Below are 15,218 nucleotides of genomic sequence, written 5' to 3'. Positions count from 1 at the left end.
GTGTTACATGCCTGTAATCCTCGCTACTCAGGAGGCAGAGATCTGAGGGTGTAAGTTTAAAGCCTTGGCAGGAAAGTCTGTGAGCCTTATCTCCGGTCAACCACCCAAAACCTGGAAGTGGAGCTGTGGCTCTGAGCACAAAAGCTCAGAGACAGCCCCCAGGTTCAAGCCCCATAATCCGCATGACAAAAGAAAAAAACCATGAAAGGAGAAAAATATTAGAGAACAGAACATGAAAATAAAAGAAATATATTTCCATAATATTCCCAGCATGATGCCAGCATAAAAATAATTTTGTTAGCTGGGCACGGGTAGCTCAGTCCTTAGTCCTAATTATGTGCAGTAGGCTGAGATCTGAGGTTAGTGGTTCAAAACCAGCAGTGGCAGAAAAGCCCTGGAAACTGTTGTCGCCAGTTAACTACCAGAAAGAACAGGAGTGGAACTGTGAACAAGTGTTTAGAGCACTAGCCTTTGAGCCAAAAAGCTCAAGGACAGCGCCCAGACCCTCAGTTCAGGCCCTAGGACTAGCACCAACCAAACAGAAACTAAGCATGTTATTTCAGATCCTCAAATCTAAAAGAAAAGGAATGAGAATAAGACTGCAACACTGGCAATCTTGTTGAAAAGGAGTCTGAACCTATAATTCCACAGCCAAAACAAAAAGCAGTTTATTAGGTCTAGAAAACAGAAAAGTTATATACAGAATGTGGTGCTAGTACTATATGTAGCATAATGGTAAGTAGTCATAGATAAGTAGTCACTAGACAATTTAAATAAAATTATGATATCTACTGGGAGGATCGAAGAAAAGTGTAAAGAGCTAAATTTTCATTCTAAAGTTAAGAGTTCAATAGACGTGAGGAAAAATAGTATATGTTGTTTAGAAGTAATAGTAAATAATTACAAGCATGAAATGTAGTTTTTTTTTGGATGCATATATTGTCCTGTTTGGGCTTTGTGAATTGATGTACATATACGGTATTAGCGAGAAAGTAATGAAATTGACCCAAAGTAGTCAGAGGACCTGTTCATGTGGCGAGAAGGCCTGACTCTCGAAGGCCATGAGCACGGCAGAAGGTGAACGGAGTCCTGTGCTGTCCAGGTCACCACGCCGGCCAGTGAAGGGCAGCTGTCCCTGGTGGAGCTGGTCCGCTCCATCAGCGTCATGAGAGCGGAGACGGTCATCCAGACAGTGAAAGAGGTGCTCAAGCAGCCTCCAGCCATCGCCAGAGACAAGGTACAGAGGGCTTCTCTGCTTCTGCTGTAGTTCCTGTCAGAGGGAGGCTGACTGGGAGGATCTTTGTACAGGTCACTCCTTTAAGGAAATAATAATGATGTCTTCAGGGCCTTTCTGTTCTGATCTCTCACTCCTGCAGTCAGTCAGGGACAGGGTGACCAGATTCCTAGCAAGAAAACACGGAAGTCAGAAACCACAATCTTGATATTTTTCTCAGCTTCTTTATTGGCTTCTCTGAATCTCTGTTGTAGAAATGCAGGTTTTGCTAGTCATTGGCTGTATGATTTGTTCTAAACACTGTTATTGCTCAACAGTGTTCAGTACTGGAAATGAGCAATGTAGTCTCCCTACATGCATTGCCCTGTCTGATTAGACAGAAAAATGTATGCATCTCTCTATTTTCTTTTCTTTGCTCCTACAGTACCAAGAGATCATATGTTTTTAGGGAAAGCTTTGCAAACTTAGATTGTGAAACTACCAAAACTGATATTATTGCATCCTTAAAAGAATCATTACCTGCCGGCATGGTGGCTCATGCCTGTAATCCCACCTACTCAGGAGGCTGAGGTCTGAGGAGCAAGGTTCAAAGCTAGCCCGGGCACAAAAGAACCTGAGACTCTTCTCTCCAATTAACCTCTAGAAAATGGAAGTGGGACTTGACTCAGGGGTAGGATGGTAGCTTTGAACTGAAGAGCTCAGGGACAGTGCCCAGGGGAGTTCAAGCCCCATGACCCACCAAAAAAAAAAAAATCATTACCTATAGCTGAAATTTTTTAATTTTTTAAAAACCTTGATTTGCAAAAGGAAAAAAATCTTTGTGTATATGAATAGTCAGTATCCTTAGTCCATATTTACCTTTGTGTGTGTGTATGTGTGTTTGTGTGCGTGTGTGTGTTTGTGTGCGCGTGTGCGTGCCAATCCTAGGGCTTGAATTCAGGTCCTGGGTACTATTCCTGAATTTTTTTGGTCAAGCCTGGCGTTCTGTCTCTTGAGCCACAGCTCCATTTCTGGCCTTTTGATGGTTAATGGGAGATAAAATTATCATGGACTCTTGGCTATGCTGGTTTCAAATTGCAATCCTAAGATTTCAGCCTCCTGGGTAGCCAGGATTACAAGTGTGAGGGCACTGGTTATTTTCAACTTTTTAAATAGCTCTTTTCATTGTAAAAATTCCCCTGATAAATGGACTAGAGCTACATTTTTAATATATATTTGTTTTTGTTTTTTTACTAAAAACTAAGATACAAAAAGTTGCAACAGTGAAACAAAAGTCATTTTCTTCACTATAAATTGATTTCTTTTGTTTATAGAAACATCTTTCTTTGGAAGTCTGCATGCTTCAATTTTTCTATGCTTACATTCAAAGGTAAGATTACTGATGTAGATCTTCCCTTACTACAATCACAATATATAGAGATTAGCAAGTATAGAAGGGAAGCGCATGGATTCTTTCAAGAAGTATCTAGGAAGAGTTCCTTAAACCTAGAAAAACAAATTTGCTACAACAGAATCACTGTTTCTTGATTGTTAATAGAAATCATGAGTATGTATACCAGTGATTCAGTGTACAAACCCTACAAAGCTAAAGACATGAGGGAATGAAAGATACCTGGAAATAAGGCACTCAATATAAGAGAAAAATAAAACCTCTTTCTAACATCATGAGTATCGCTACTGAATCAGTTCCTATTTTGATACAGGTAAACATGTAGCAATTCAACCTGATTCAGTTTCTTTCAATGTTGGGAAGAACATGTGAATATACCTTGTTACCTGGCTTTTCCTTTTCTATTTAACTGAGCCTTGAATACAGATTTTCAGTTCCTGCCAAGGGTAGTTCCAGTGTAATCAGTTTTGTCGTCTGTAATTTGTAATTAACAACAAAATTGTTATTTAAAATATTTAAATTGGTTATAACTGCATAAACTGGCTGCAGATATAGACAAGTATTAGGGTTCAACTGTAAAAAAAAATCTGTGTTTTTTTTTTCAAAGTGAGAGACTGGTATTGAGGATAGGTTGTAACTAAACCAAGAATTACTATAGTTTGTCTTTTATTTTTCATTGTCCATCTGATAAAATTTGTGTATAAAATTTCTAGATTAAGAAATTGCAGACTGTTGTAAATTTTACACATTAGTAGAAAATGTAAAGATTTTAGAAATTCTGTATCATACTCTATAAAAATGTAGAACATTTTCATAAAAAATAGAGAAATGTGTTGATGACTGTTAGAGAAACAAAAACAAAATTAAAATTTACTGTGGCTTTCCATATACACAAACTCAATTGTCTTGCAGAATTCCAGTGCCCAATCTAGTAGACAGCTGGGCCTCGTTGTTGCTACTTCTAAAAGACTCAATACAGCTGAGTCTCCCAGCCCCAGGGCAGTTTCTTATTCTGGGGTAAGTATTCTCACTTAAAAGTATTACTGTTAAAAAGCCATATAATGAATGATTGTTGTCCTTAAGGTCCTATGTTATCTCTCAGCTCTTTTGCTGTCCCTTGGTTATCTCATATTGTTACAGTATCTCACTTTGTTATCTGATATATTGGATATATTTGTATTTGGTTATTTGAAATTGGATAGGGAAGGGGGGAAAACAAGATGGGGGGTAGTGGGGAAGAGGGTAATGGGGACCAAGACATGTGAAAGGGTATCAATGTATGTGAATTAATGCACCTTCTATCTGGCAAATATCATGTAACCCTTCTATTAATTACAATAAAAAATATCAAAAAAAAACAAAAGAAAAAAAAAGTTTAAAAAAAAGTATTACTGTTAAGATCTAGGAATGTTGTAGTTCAAAGGTAAGGCTTTTAGGTAGTGTATATGTTTACTGCTAGATTCAACATCCAATAGCAAATGCACAAATATGCATATAGACATATCTTTAAATGAGAACACCCACCATCTTAGTTTAGGTCTGCTTGTAATTTTGTAAAAATTCATAGACTTAGCTGCTACCCTTTTGTCATTAAGGAATTGACTTTTAACTTTGGCAACTAACTAAGGATCTGTTAAAAATTAAGAGGAAGGTAAAGGCTTCTAATGTCGACTTCCAGTCTTCCACCAGGAGTCTTTGGGGGTGGTAGTACAGTGGTGAGAAGTGCAGGAAAGAGAACCAGCCTGTGGGAGCTTACTCATGCCAGGCTGGACAACCTGTTGAGAAATGTCAGGATTCTTGATGATGTCTGAATCCTCAAGCTGTCTATTTGAGGATGCTCTGAACAAAAGCTGGAAGAATTTTACATGGCAAAATTGAAATAAAAACAGCAGACTAAGTATAATTCCTTGATAAAAGAGTGAGACAACTAATGTGCATAAATTTTAATGGTGAGAGGTAAATTTAGATGCTAGAAATCAAGCAACATTTTTCATAAGGATTTGATAGTTTTACTCTTGACCTTGTCTCAGTGATCTCCAGTAAATCAAGAAAGCAGACTATTGTCCCATTTGCTGGGCGTGACTGTTGTATGCCTACCTAACTTAACAGTTATTGGAAAGCTCAAAAAAGAGTTTTATATGTACTGTTGTTTACTCATCCCCAAATAACCCTACTGGCTAATTTAAAATTTTTACTAACAAAAGCAATGACTGGGGGTGGAAGTGGATGCTAAAAAACAGACAGAGAAATGGTAGATGAGCCTAGCCACAATAATCAGTGTAATGTAAGAGGCCAGGTGGGACAGATAGGAATGTGATAATTGGGAGGGAGGGAGGAGTTTGAGCAGAGCTATGAAATTGAAACCCCTTGAAATAGCCATAGGAAGATTATTTTATTTTTTGTTGGTTGTGGGGCTTGGACTCTGGACTCTGGGCCTGAGCATTGTCCCTGAGCTCTTCAGCTCAAGGTTACCACCCTACCCCTTGAGCCCCACAGCACCACTCCCGGTTTTTCTAGAGGTAATTGGTGCGAGGGCTGGCTTTGAACCATGATCCTCAGATCTCAGCCTCATGAGTAGCTAGGATTACAAGCATGAGCCACCAAGCCCAGCAGGGAGATAATTTTTTAAAAGAGCATCATGCTATTTAACAAACCATACATAAGAACCAAAAAATTAAAAACACTGTACCTTCTCCCCTGTAAGACTTTTCTATTTCTCTAGCTCCTTCTTTCATTCTTAGATTGTGAAGGATTCTCTACATGTGTATACTCTGTTAAAAAACAGTTGAACTTTTTCAAACACACTAGACACTCGATACATGTTTATAATTTTCAGTGGTATAATGTTAACTATTCTGCTAATGCTTGAAAATCTTCTGCTTACAAAATATAAATCAGTATCAAAATTACTCAATGTATTTGTTTAACAAGTATACATGAAATTTATTTTTGAGAAATCAAGTTGAAGCCAGGAGTGGTGACCTATGCCTATGATCACACCTATCTCAAGAGAATAAAAATAGGGAGCCTAGCATCTATAAGGATCTGGGTTCCATCCCCATTAGAATAAATCAAAAATAAGTCAAGTTGAAGGATTGAATAAAGTCCTAGCAGATGTAAGTGGAACTTCTTTTCTTAGTGAAATATTTGAAATATTTTTCATACATAAGAAATTTCTATAGTACATTTAATGTTAGTGGGGTTTCTATATTTTCCTTTTGTTCATTGCAAAACACTTAGAAAACATACACCACCACAAGACAAAGTAAAAATGAACAGACTAACTTAAATAATCACAAAAGTGAATTAAATAAAATACCAATTAGGAGCTGGTGCCCATGTCTGTCATCATAGCAACTCAAGTGGCTGAGATCTAAAGGCCAATCTATGCAATAAAGTTGGACAGGCATCTCCAAAATAATCAGCGAAAAGCAGGGCTGGAGGCATGAGTTCAGTAAGCAAGCACAAGGCCTTGAGTTAAAAAAAAAAAAAAAAACCCATGTCCTTTTTGAAATCATCTTCATTTACTATCTTCATATGTTTTAGCTTTATATATATATATATATATAACATTTTATGTATTTTATATGACTTTTCATTCAACATATTTGACTTGAGTGAAATCACTGTTAAAACATTTTTTAATTTTAAAAAACCAAAAAAAGAAAAAAGCCCGGGACAGTAGCCTAGTGGTAGAGTGCTTGCCTAGAAAGCCCAGGGACAGTACCCAGGCAGGCCCTGTGTTCAAGTCCCAGGACTGGAAAAAAAAAAAAGTTTCATTTGACTTTTCTGCCTAGGCTGGCTTTGAACCATGATCCTCAGATCTCAGCCTCATGAGCAGCTAGGATTACAGGTGTGAGCCACTGGCACCTGGCCAAGTATTTCTTACCAATGTAAATACAGTTCTACCCTATGACCCAGTCATTCCATCTTTACATATTTACTCAAGAAAAACAAAGGCATGTGTCTACACAAAAATGTACATCCAAATACCTGTAGTAGCCGTGTTTGTTCTGGCAGTGATGGACGTGATATAACAGGTGAATGGACACACGAGTTGTTCCACACCAGTAATATGGAACTCTACTTAGCCCCACAGTACAAGGCTGCAGCACCGCGGCTCCAGCTAGAAATAATTGTACAGGATAAGGGAAGCCAGCTCTCCTCCGATGATCCCTTTGCTGCACAGGTGAAGGGCGGGGCTGGGCACAGAACTCATGCCAGGAGATCTGCACTGCTGCCTTTTGTTGTTGTTGTTGTTGGACATGGGACTTGAACCCTGGCCTAGGCATTGTCCCTGAGCTCTTCAGCTCAAGGCTACAGCCCTACCCCTGGAGCCACAGCCCCACTTCCCAAAACACTGCTATCTCTTCTTTACTGCCTTGGTTGAAGGACTGGTTCATGGTGAATGCCCATGTTAAAACTCATCAAATTGTGTATTACAATACGTGTAGATTACAGTATGTTGAGTATGCCTGAATAGAGTTGTTAAAGTAAGGTTTTATTTTATTTTTTCTATGCTTTCATTAAAAATAACTTTTAGAAAAAAAAACAAAAAAAAAGAAAAAGTCTTTCTTTCACTATTAGCCATTAGACTTTTTAAGTGGGAAACTAATAACCAATATCTCACATTTATGAAGACTGATGCATGTAAGTCATGCTGTTGTGATTTTTTTCTGCAGTAAATTAACATGCTGTTGCTGATTATTTGAGTTCCACTTAGTGGTTCTTCCAAACAGTGCTACTTTTAATACCATGTGAGTGTATGTTTATGCATGTCAAGTGAGTCAAAATATGTACATATAAACTAAACATTTAACAAATTGGAAATTGAGTACCTAAAACATTTACCACCAGAAACCAAATAGCATCTTTCTTTTAAACTAATACTGTTTTACTTGTTTTATTCCATGGTTCTTCTAGAGTTCTGAATGAATTTATTATGAAAAATCCTAGTTTGGAAAATAAAAAAGACCAAAGAGACCTTCAGGTAAGACCATTCTGCATTCAGGGCTGTTGCCAAAACCGTGCTCATGGATCACATCCTGTTAGAAATGGGAGACCTGGGCTGGGTCTGTGCCCTGCTGCTAAGAGTGCTGGCCTAGCATGCGTGATTGCTCTACTTCGATTCCTCGTACCACATATATAGAAAAAAAGCCAGAAGTGGTACTGTGGCTCAGGTGGTAGAGCGCTAGCCTTAAGAAAGCCCAAGGACAGTGCTCAGTCCCTCAGTTCAAGCCCCAGGACTCAGAGGAAAAATTGGGAGTCCTGTCAGATAATTCCTGAATTTCTTCCTGCTCTGAGCATTCTGTGCGTGTCAGGATCATGTACTGTAGAGTGTCTATTGTATATGATTGTGCACACATATCTAGTGGCTCTTTCTCATGTCTTCAGGACGTGACTCATAAAATAGTGGATGCTGTTGGGGCAATTGCTGGCTCCTCTCTGGAACAAACAACGTGGCTGCGACGAAATTTGGAGGTGAAGCCTTCCCCCAAAATAGTGGTGGATGGAGCCAACTTGGAGTCTGACATTGAAGGTACAGTATGCATATATTCAGTATGAAACCATTTCAGCTACCACTGGATAATAGCAGGTGGTTTTTCACCTTTGAAAACACTAACCAGTATCACCTTCACATGTGTTTTCTCTCACTTAGATATGCTATCACCTGCGATGGAAACCTCAAATATAACTCCCTCTGTATATAGTGTCCATGCTTTGACACTGCTCTCTGAGGTAAACATGTCATCTTTGTTCACACAAACTTTCTACTAAACAGTTTCATAATTAAATATTTGCAAATAATTCTTATGAGTTTGGCCTCGTGGTAGCGTGCTTGCTTAGCATGCACGAAGACCCAGATTCAATTCCTCGGTAATATATATATGTATATATATATATATATATATATATATATATATATATATATATATATATGCTGGAAGTGTTGCTGTGGCTCAAGTGATAGAGCTCTGGCATTGAGAAAAGTCCAAGGACAGTGCTCAGGCCGTGAGCTCAAGCCCAGAACTAGGAAAAAAAAAAAAAGAAATTACTATAGAAAATTGGCAGATATAAAGTCCGATCTTGTATGTGTTTAGATTATTTTGTTTTTAAAGTATATGGAATTTAGTTTTGTTTGTATGTGTATGCTGGTCCTGGAACTTGAACTCAAAGCCTATACTCTGTCCCTGAGCTTTTATGCACAAAGCTAACACTAGCTCTTGAGCTACAGCTCTACATCCAGCTTTTAGGAGGCTAATTGGAGATCTGATTCTCATGGACTTTTCTGCACAGACTGAGTAGCTTCAAAGCTACTGATCCTCTGTGAGCCTTCTATTTCAACCTTCTGAATATCTAGGATTACAGGCATGAGCCATTAGCTCCCAGTGAAAGTATATGTTTTTAAGAAGTGCTTTTATATCTTATACTGAAGAAGGGTGGCAGTATTATAAAATAGTTATACTATGAAGCACTTTATAAGTAAGCAAACATTTTACATACAGTTTCTGTCAACCTTTCGTTGGTTGGTTATCGTAGGGCCTGAAGTTGGGACCTGGGCACTGTCCCTAAGCACAAGGCCGGTATTCTACCACTTTGAACCACAGCACCACTCCAAGTTTTCTGCTGTTTAATTGGAGATAAGAATTTCAAGGAGTTTCCTGCCCAGTCTGGCTTCAAACCTCAGATCTCTGTCTCCTGAGTAGGAATCAGGCGTGAGCCACCAGTAATTTCTCTCAAATGTGACCCCACTGTGCCTTACAAAGGTTAAAGCAGTATGACTAGGGTTGGTTATCTATCAACTGGCAGAGTTTGGACTTGAGCATTTCAGTTAGTTTCCAAATCTTGTTTGAACAGAATTCAAGAAAGACAGCAGTGAGTGTCTAGTCCTGAAATCACTGCTACTTCAGAGGCTCCAAAACCTTCCCACCTATCTTAGTTGAGAATAGGAAAATGTTTCCACGTTTATATCCTAATGGAGAAAGAAGATTGTGGCAGAAACCACTCATTTAAAAATAATTTAGGAAAGTTTCAATTCAGGTTTTGATGATTTTCAAAGATCTAAATTTCCTTGCAAACTACAAACAGTAACCTCTGACCCCAGTAGGTGGTGTGGAGTCTGGCTCTGGATCCTTTTCCTTTCTATGTGTCCCAGGTCCTGGCCCATCTTCTGGACATGGTTTTCTACAGTGATGAGAAGGAGCGAGTCATCCCCTTGCTGGTGAACATCATGCATTACGTTGTGCCCTACCTCCGAAACCACAGGTACCACAGAGACTTAGATAGGTTTGCACTGATTCGTGGCCTTGTTAGAAACATTCTGGTGCTGTTTTTGGAGTGAATGGCAGAGTGGCATGCATGAAGAGAGTGGTTAAACCATTTCTACATTGTTTTGTATGTCATTGTCTTAGATGAATGTGAGCATTTACATAGCTTAATACACAGCGTCAGAACTGAGAGTAAGGTGCCTTCCTCCCTCTGTACAGTGCGCACAATGCGCCGAGTTACCGCGCCTGTGTGCAGCTGCTGAGCAGTCTCAGTGGATACCAGTACACACGGAGAGCGTGGAAGAAGGAAGCCTTCGACCTCTTCATGGATCCCAGTTTCTTTCAGATGGATGCCTCCTGTGTTAATCAGTAAGTCAGCATCTTGAGTACCTCTCAGTGATGACTCTTTAACAGACCACATCTTAATGACCCTATCTCTTTCAGCTGGAGGGCAATTATGGACAATCTGATGACACATGATAAGACCACATTCCGAGACCTGATGAGTGAGTATAGCAGGATGACAACCCCAGCAGTGTCTTCCTGGCTGTGATTAAGTCTTAACTTTTTACTCTTTTCTAGAAACTAGATTTCTGTCAAGTAGTGCATCAATGTTAATAAAATCTTTAAACAAAAAAAGTTCTAAAGACAGGATATTCCAAACAGAGAACAAGACTTCCAAGGTGTGGGAGGGAGGGAGCGTGGCCACTCCGTGCCACCACAGGCAGACATTTTGAGCATGGGGTGGAGGCTGAGCTGAGCCAGGCTGGAGATATCCGTGTCTGTGCCAGGACTAGGCTTGCACTCAGGCCTATACGTGGTCCCTTCACTTTTTTGCTCAAGGCTGATGCTTTGCCACTTGAGCCACAGCTCTACTTGCAGGTAGTTGCTGGGCAATTGGGTATAAGAGTCTCATGGACTTTCCTGCCTGGGCTGGGTTTCACCCACAATCCTCAAGATCTCAGCCTCCTAAGAAGATAGGATTACAGGTGTGAGCCACTAATGCTTGACTACACAAAAGCCTATGATAAATAAAGAGCCTTATAAAATGGCATTATTTGTAATTTTACTTTCAGAATCTCAGAATTCTAAAGGTCCTCTGCTGACACCGAGTCTTCAGTGTGTATCTTCTCTGGGTGGGGGAGTGTGCCCTCTCACTCTTAATGTCATGGGGCATATGCCTTTAAATAAAAGAACCCATTTGTTTCAGATGACTACATGACTATCTGTCAATCTCACCCTTTTTTCAGCTCGAGTGGCTGTGGCCCAAAGCAGTTCACTTAATCTTTTTGCAAACCGCGATGTGGAGTTGGAACAGAGAGCCATGCTTCTCAAAAGATTAGCCTTTGCTATTTTCAGCAGTGAAGTTGACCAGTACCAAAAATACCTCCCAGATATACAAGGTACACAGTTAAAACTTCATTTCCTATATCTTTTGAACTTTTAGTATTCTTGTCCCTTAGAGAATACTCTCTTGCAGGGCACCAGTGGCTCACACCTGTAATCCTAGCTAATCAGGAGGCTGAGATGAGGTTGAAGGTTCAAAGCCAGCCAAGGCACCACAGTCGATGAGACTCTTACCTCCAATTGACCACTAGAAAACTGGAAGTGGTGCTGTGCTTTTAAGTGGTAGAGCGCTACCCTTGAGCTGAAGAGCTCAGGAACAGTGTTCAGGCCTAGAGTTCAAGCCCCATGACCAACAACAACAAAAAAAGAAAAAAAAAAGAAAAACAGAGAATACTCTTTAATTTGGAGCAAAATGAGCCAAAACTATAGAATTAGGATTTGTAATTTGTAGTACTTTCTCAAATGTAGTCTATTGAGTTCAGACTTCATAGGAATTGGTACTTGATAATAAGGAGTAACTTGCACTTTCGATGAGCATCTCAGTGTGTCTCGATTGTGGACAACAGGTCAGATACCCAGACGGACTAGACAGAACACAGGCAGAGCCAGGGAATGATAGGTAGAAATAACTTGTGGGGACTGTGTCCAGCTGGGACACAGTGCAGTCCCCACGCCATACCTGAAGGTCAGCTCGGGTCAGTGCAGTACCTGCTGCCACAGCCCCAGGAGCCCACATGGGACATGACAACAGTCACCTCCCCTCCCCCTCCCCTCTCCTCTCAGAAGGCTCACCCGTGTCTCTGGACCCACTTCAGACATAGCAGGACAGCTGACCGGGGGCTCCCCCTCCAGCCTGGCTGTCCCCCTGCTTGGGGCTGGAGTTACAGGTGCATGCCACTACACCCAGGTCTTTCTGAGTAATCTAGACTTCTGTTTGCCATTCGACAGAATTCACTGAGAATATCTTTATTTCACACATGTTTTTCTTGATTTTATAATACCTTTATGAAAGTGGTAGTCGCCAGTTTCAAATTTTCAATCTGAACTGTGTGGAAATTTGTATTTGAGAGTAAATGAACTTATTTGGGCATTGAAAATACACCACATTTCTTTCAGAGAGATTGGTGGAAAGTCTCCGTTTGCCCCAAGTACCAACTCTTCACTCTCAAGTGTTCCTGTTTTTCAGAGTGTTACTTTTACGAATGTCTCCACAGCATCTGACATCCCTCTGGCCTACCATGATCACTGAACTTGTGAGTTCAATTTAACTCAATTGGTTACAAATGATCAAGTGACATAGATTCTGTGTGCTCACTGAATAAAAACTATTTTAAAAGAGAACTCCATTAAACCATCTAATCTCACAATTGTTCTAGTTCAAGATAATAAAAACAAGCCAGATTCTATCTCCTTACAGTGTAACCTCCCGTTGTGCAGTGTAGTAGCCAGTGTCTGTGACTGGTGCTTTGTCTGGTCCATCCCTTGTCCCAGCCTGTGGGCCCTACTCCTGTCTTTTGCCACAGCAACCCCAGAAGGGGAGGTGGATGAGCAGGCTTTACATAGTGACATAGGCACTGCACTCACAGTGCACTCATATCTGGATTAAACTTGATGTAGAGAGACTCGGAGACTTGCTAAACCCCCGAACAGTAAACACCTTGTAAGTCTCAAGGCTCCACTCTGGGCAGTCACTCCCTCCATGTAGGAATGATTTTGGGAGTTGGAGGGAAAACTACAGTAGAGAAATTCTGTCACCAGAACCCCCAAGGAAATTTCCTTTAATATTTGTTATCTTTAATAGTCTTAAAAAAATAACTGTTACTCTGTTCTGAAGCCAGTAATCATAATCATCTCATGGAACACTTGATGTATGCTTGCAAGGCTCTCTGTTGCTAAATTTGTGATTTTTGTTCTCCTAACCGAACTATAAGTTAAAAGACTGAATATATATCTGAAAATTTGTTTTTATAGTAATGAAAATATAGCCTACATATAAAAATTGCATAACCATTAAATAAATATTTAACTTTATTTCATGTCTTCAGGTACAGGTATTTTTATTGATGGAGCAGGAACTCACTGCTGATGAAGACATTTCACGGTAACATGTAATTTAGTGTGCTTTCAATCCTTCCTACCATGAGGTTATCTAGAATGATACCTCGGGAGAATATAGGTGAATATAGGTGCTACCCTGTGTACCCCATAGGTTTAGTCTGTTATTTCATGGTTTCACTCGTCATGAAACATTGTAGACTGTTAGCATTCATGGCCCATGGCCTCGAGATGCAAATACAGGTGACTAGAGTTCCATGCGTTTCATCTGGATGAGCCGCTCTGAGGTTACATCTGGTCCTTGCAGGTCAGCCGTTGCAGGTTACCTGCAACCAAAGGAGCCACATGGAGCCAATAAAATGTCTACTTAATCTTACTCTTTGGAGTACAAGCAGTTTCCTAATATGTGATTTTTATATTTATAGGAATTTATTTTATAAATGTATACATTGAAAGATGTTTTTCTTTTTTTTTTTTTTGCCAGTCCTACGCCTTCAGCTCAATGCCTGAGCACTGTCCTTGGGCTTTCTCAAGGCTACAGCTCTCTACTACTAGGCCAAACTCACGGCTCTGAAAGTTCTTTTTCTTTTTTTTGCCAGTTGTGGGGCTTGAACTCAGGGCCTAAGCACTGTCCATGGACTTTTTCCTCAAGGTTAGAGCTCTACCCTTGAGCCACAGCACCACTTCTGGCTTTTTTCTATGTATGTTTGTGCATGCTAGGGAAGCAGTCTACCACTAGGCCAAATTCCCAGCCCCTTGAAAGTTCTTTTAAGACTATGTATTTTTAATATAGCTCTTGAGTGCTAAGTTTATAGTCTCCTGTTCTCAGTTTATTGCAGAAAGCATCACACGAACTATTCTGAGCAACCGAAACTAGTATTAAAGTTTGTTGGTTACAAAGTTTGTATTTTTATATTTCTTGAATGCAGTAGAAATTACTCTATAAATTTAAAATAACGAAAAGTAACATTTTTAAGGATGACAGAATGTAGTCATGACTAGTAATTCAGCGATTAGTGATGATCAGTCTGACTCTGGAAGGTACTAGCCTGTATCTCGGTTCCCCTGGCACAGATGGGTCAGCTGACAGCCCCATCTCTCATGTCTCTGCAGGACCTCAGGCCCCTCCGTGGCCGGTCTGGAGACAACCTACACAGGAGGTAATGGCTTCTCCACTTCCTATAACAGCCAGCGGTGGCTAAACCTTTATCTCTCTGCTTGCAAATTTCTGGATCTGGCTCTGGCCTTGCCCTCCGAAAGTCTGCCTCAGTTCCAGATGTAAGTACAAGCACAGATAGTAAGTGGATACTTTTTATAAATGCATTTGCTTTAGTCACTGATTCATGATTAAGTAGAAATTTAATTTTCACAAAAGGAGCGTGTTTTGAACCAATGGTAGATGTGTTAAGAACAACAGAGAGCTGGTCGTGGAGTGCCCTGGAGAGGGGCAGCAGGCACACGCAGTGATTCCCAGGTTCAAAGCCTACTCATGGAGCCCCATCATGGACACATGATCACACACATATAAGATCCGCCCAGTCTATCGTCCATCAGGACGTCTGAGGCAGGAAAAACTCGGTCTTGCTGGAGCATAGTGCTGCAGAGAGCTGGAAAGAGCCTCTCCTCTGTTAAGTCCTGGCCCTGTGTGTGACAACATGGACACTAGCCTGGAAAAACGGGAAGCCTGTGAATGCGTCAGGAAGGACGCTACTGCCCTGGCATTTGAGAAAGCTTGTTTTGGCAGTGCAGTTGGGAAAAAGACCAGGAGACAAGGATGGAGGTGGCTGATTTACTCTTGATGATAGGAAAGGAATGGGAAGAAATTCTCCTGGTACCTTCTCCATAAGTGCCTGAAGTATCAAGTACAGTTCTTTTTGTTACACTTTTATTGTATTGTGAAGGTGATATACAGAGGGATTACAGT

The 15,218-nt window shown here is 40.3% G+C and overlaps 1 protein-coding gene across 4 annotated transcripts in view; it reads left to right on the top strand.

The window, feature by feature from the left end:
• The window catches only part of Dop1a (DOP1 leucine zipper like protein A), a 71,451-nt gene that overhangs the window by 51,015 nt on the left and 5,218 nt on the right, over window positions 1–15,218 (top strand). For 3 of the 4 annotated variants that reach the window (XM_090338510.1, XM_090338511.1, XM_090338509.1), the window contains 13 exons: window positions 1,103–1,237; window positions 2,548–2,603; window positions 3,537–3,641; window positions 7,548–7,614; window positions 8,019–8,163; window positions 8,284–8,363; window positions 9,781–9,890; window positions 10,112–10,261; window positions 10,337–10,398; window positions 11,143–11,295; window positions 12,356–12,492; window positions 13,285–13,340; window positions 14,408–14,572. In XM_090338510.1, coding sequence (XP_090194636.1) covers window positions 1,103–1,237; window positions 2,548–2,603; window positions 3,537–3,641; window positions 7,548–7,614; window positions 8,019–8,163; window positions 8,284–8,363; window positions 9,781–9,890; window positions 10,112–10,261; window positions 10,337–10,398; window positions 11,143–11,295; window positions 12,356–12,492; window positions 13,285–13,340; window positions 14,408–14,572 — 1,421 coding nt within the window. Of the gene's footprint in view, window positions 1–1,102; window positions 1,238–2,547; window positions 2,604–3,536; window positions 3,642–7,547; window positions 7,615–8,018; window positions 8,164–8,283; window positions 8,364–9,780; window positions 9,891–10,111; window positions 10,262–10,336; window positions 10,399–11,142; window positions 11,296–12,355; window positions 12,493–13,284; window positions 13,341–14,407; window positions 14,573–15,218 lie in introns of those variants that run through there. The other variant, XM_090338512.1, reaches the window with a different exon arrangement.

This window comes from Megascapheus bottae, chromosome 8 (assembly GCF_031878675.1).
Source record: "Megascapheus bottae isolate mThoBot1 chromosome 8, mThoBot2.hap1, whole genome shotgun sequence".
NCBI classification, from domain to species: domain Eukaryota; kingdom Metazoa; phylum Chordata; class Mammalia; order Rodentia; family Geomyidae; genus Megascapheus; species Megascapheus bottae.
Note: the sequence above shows the minus strand (reverse complement) of the source record. Positions and strands in the feature narration are given on the sequence as shown.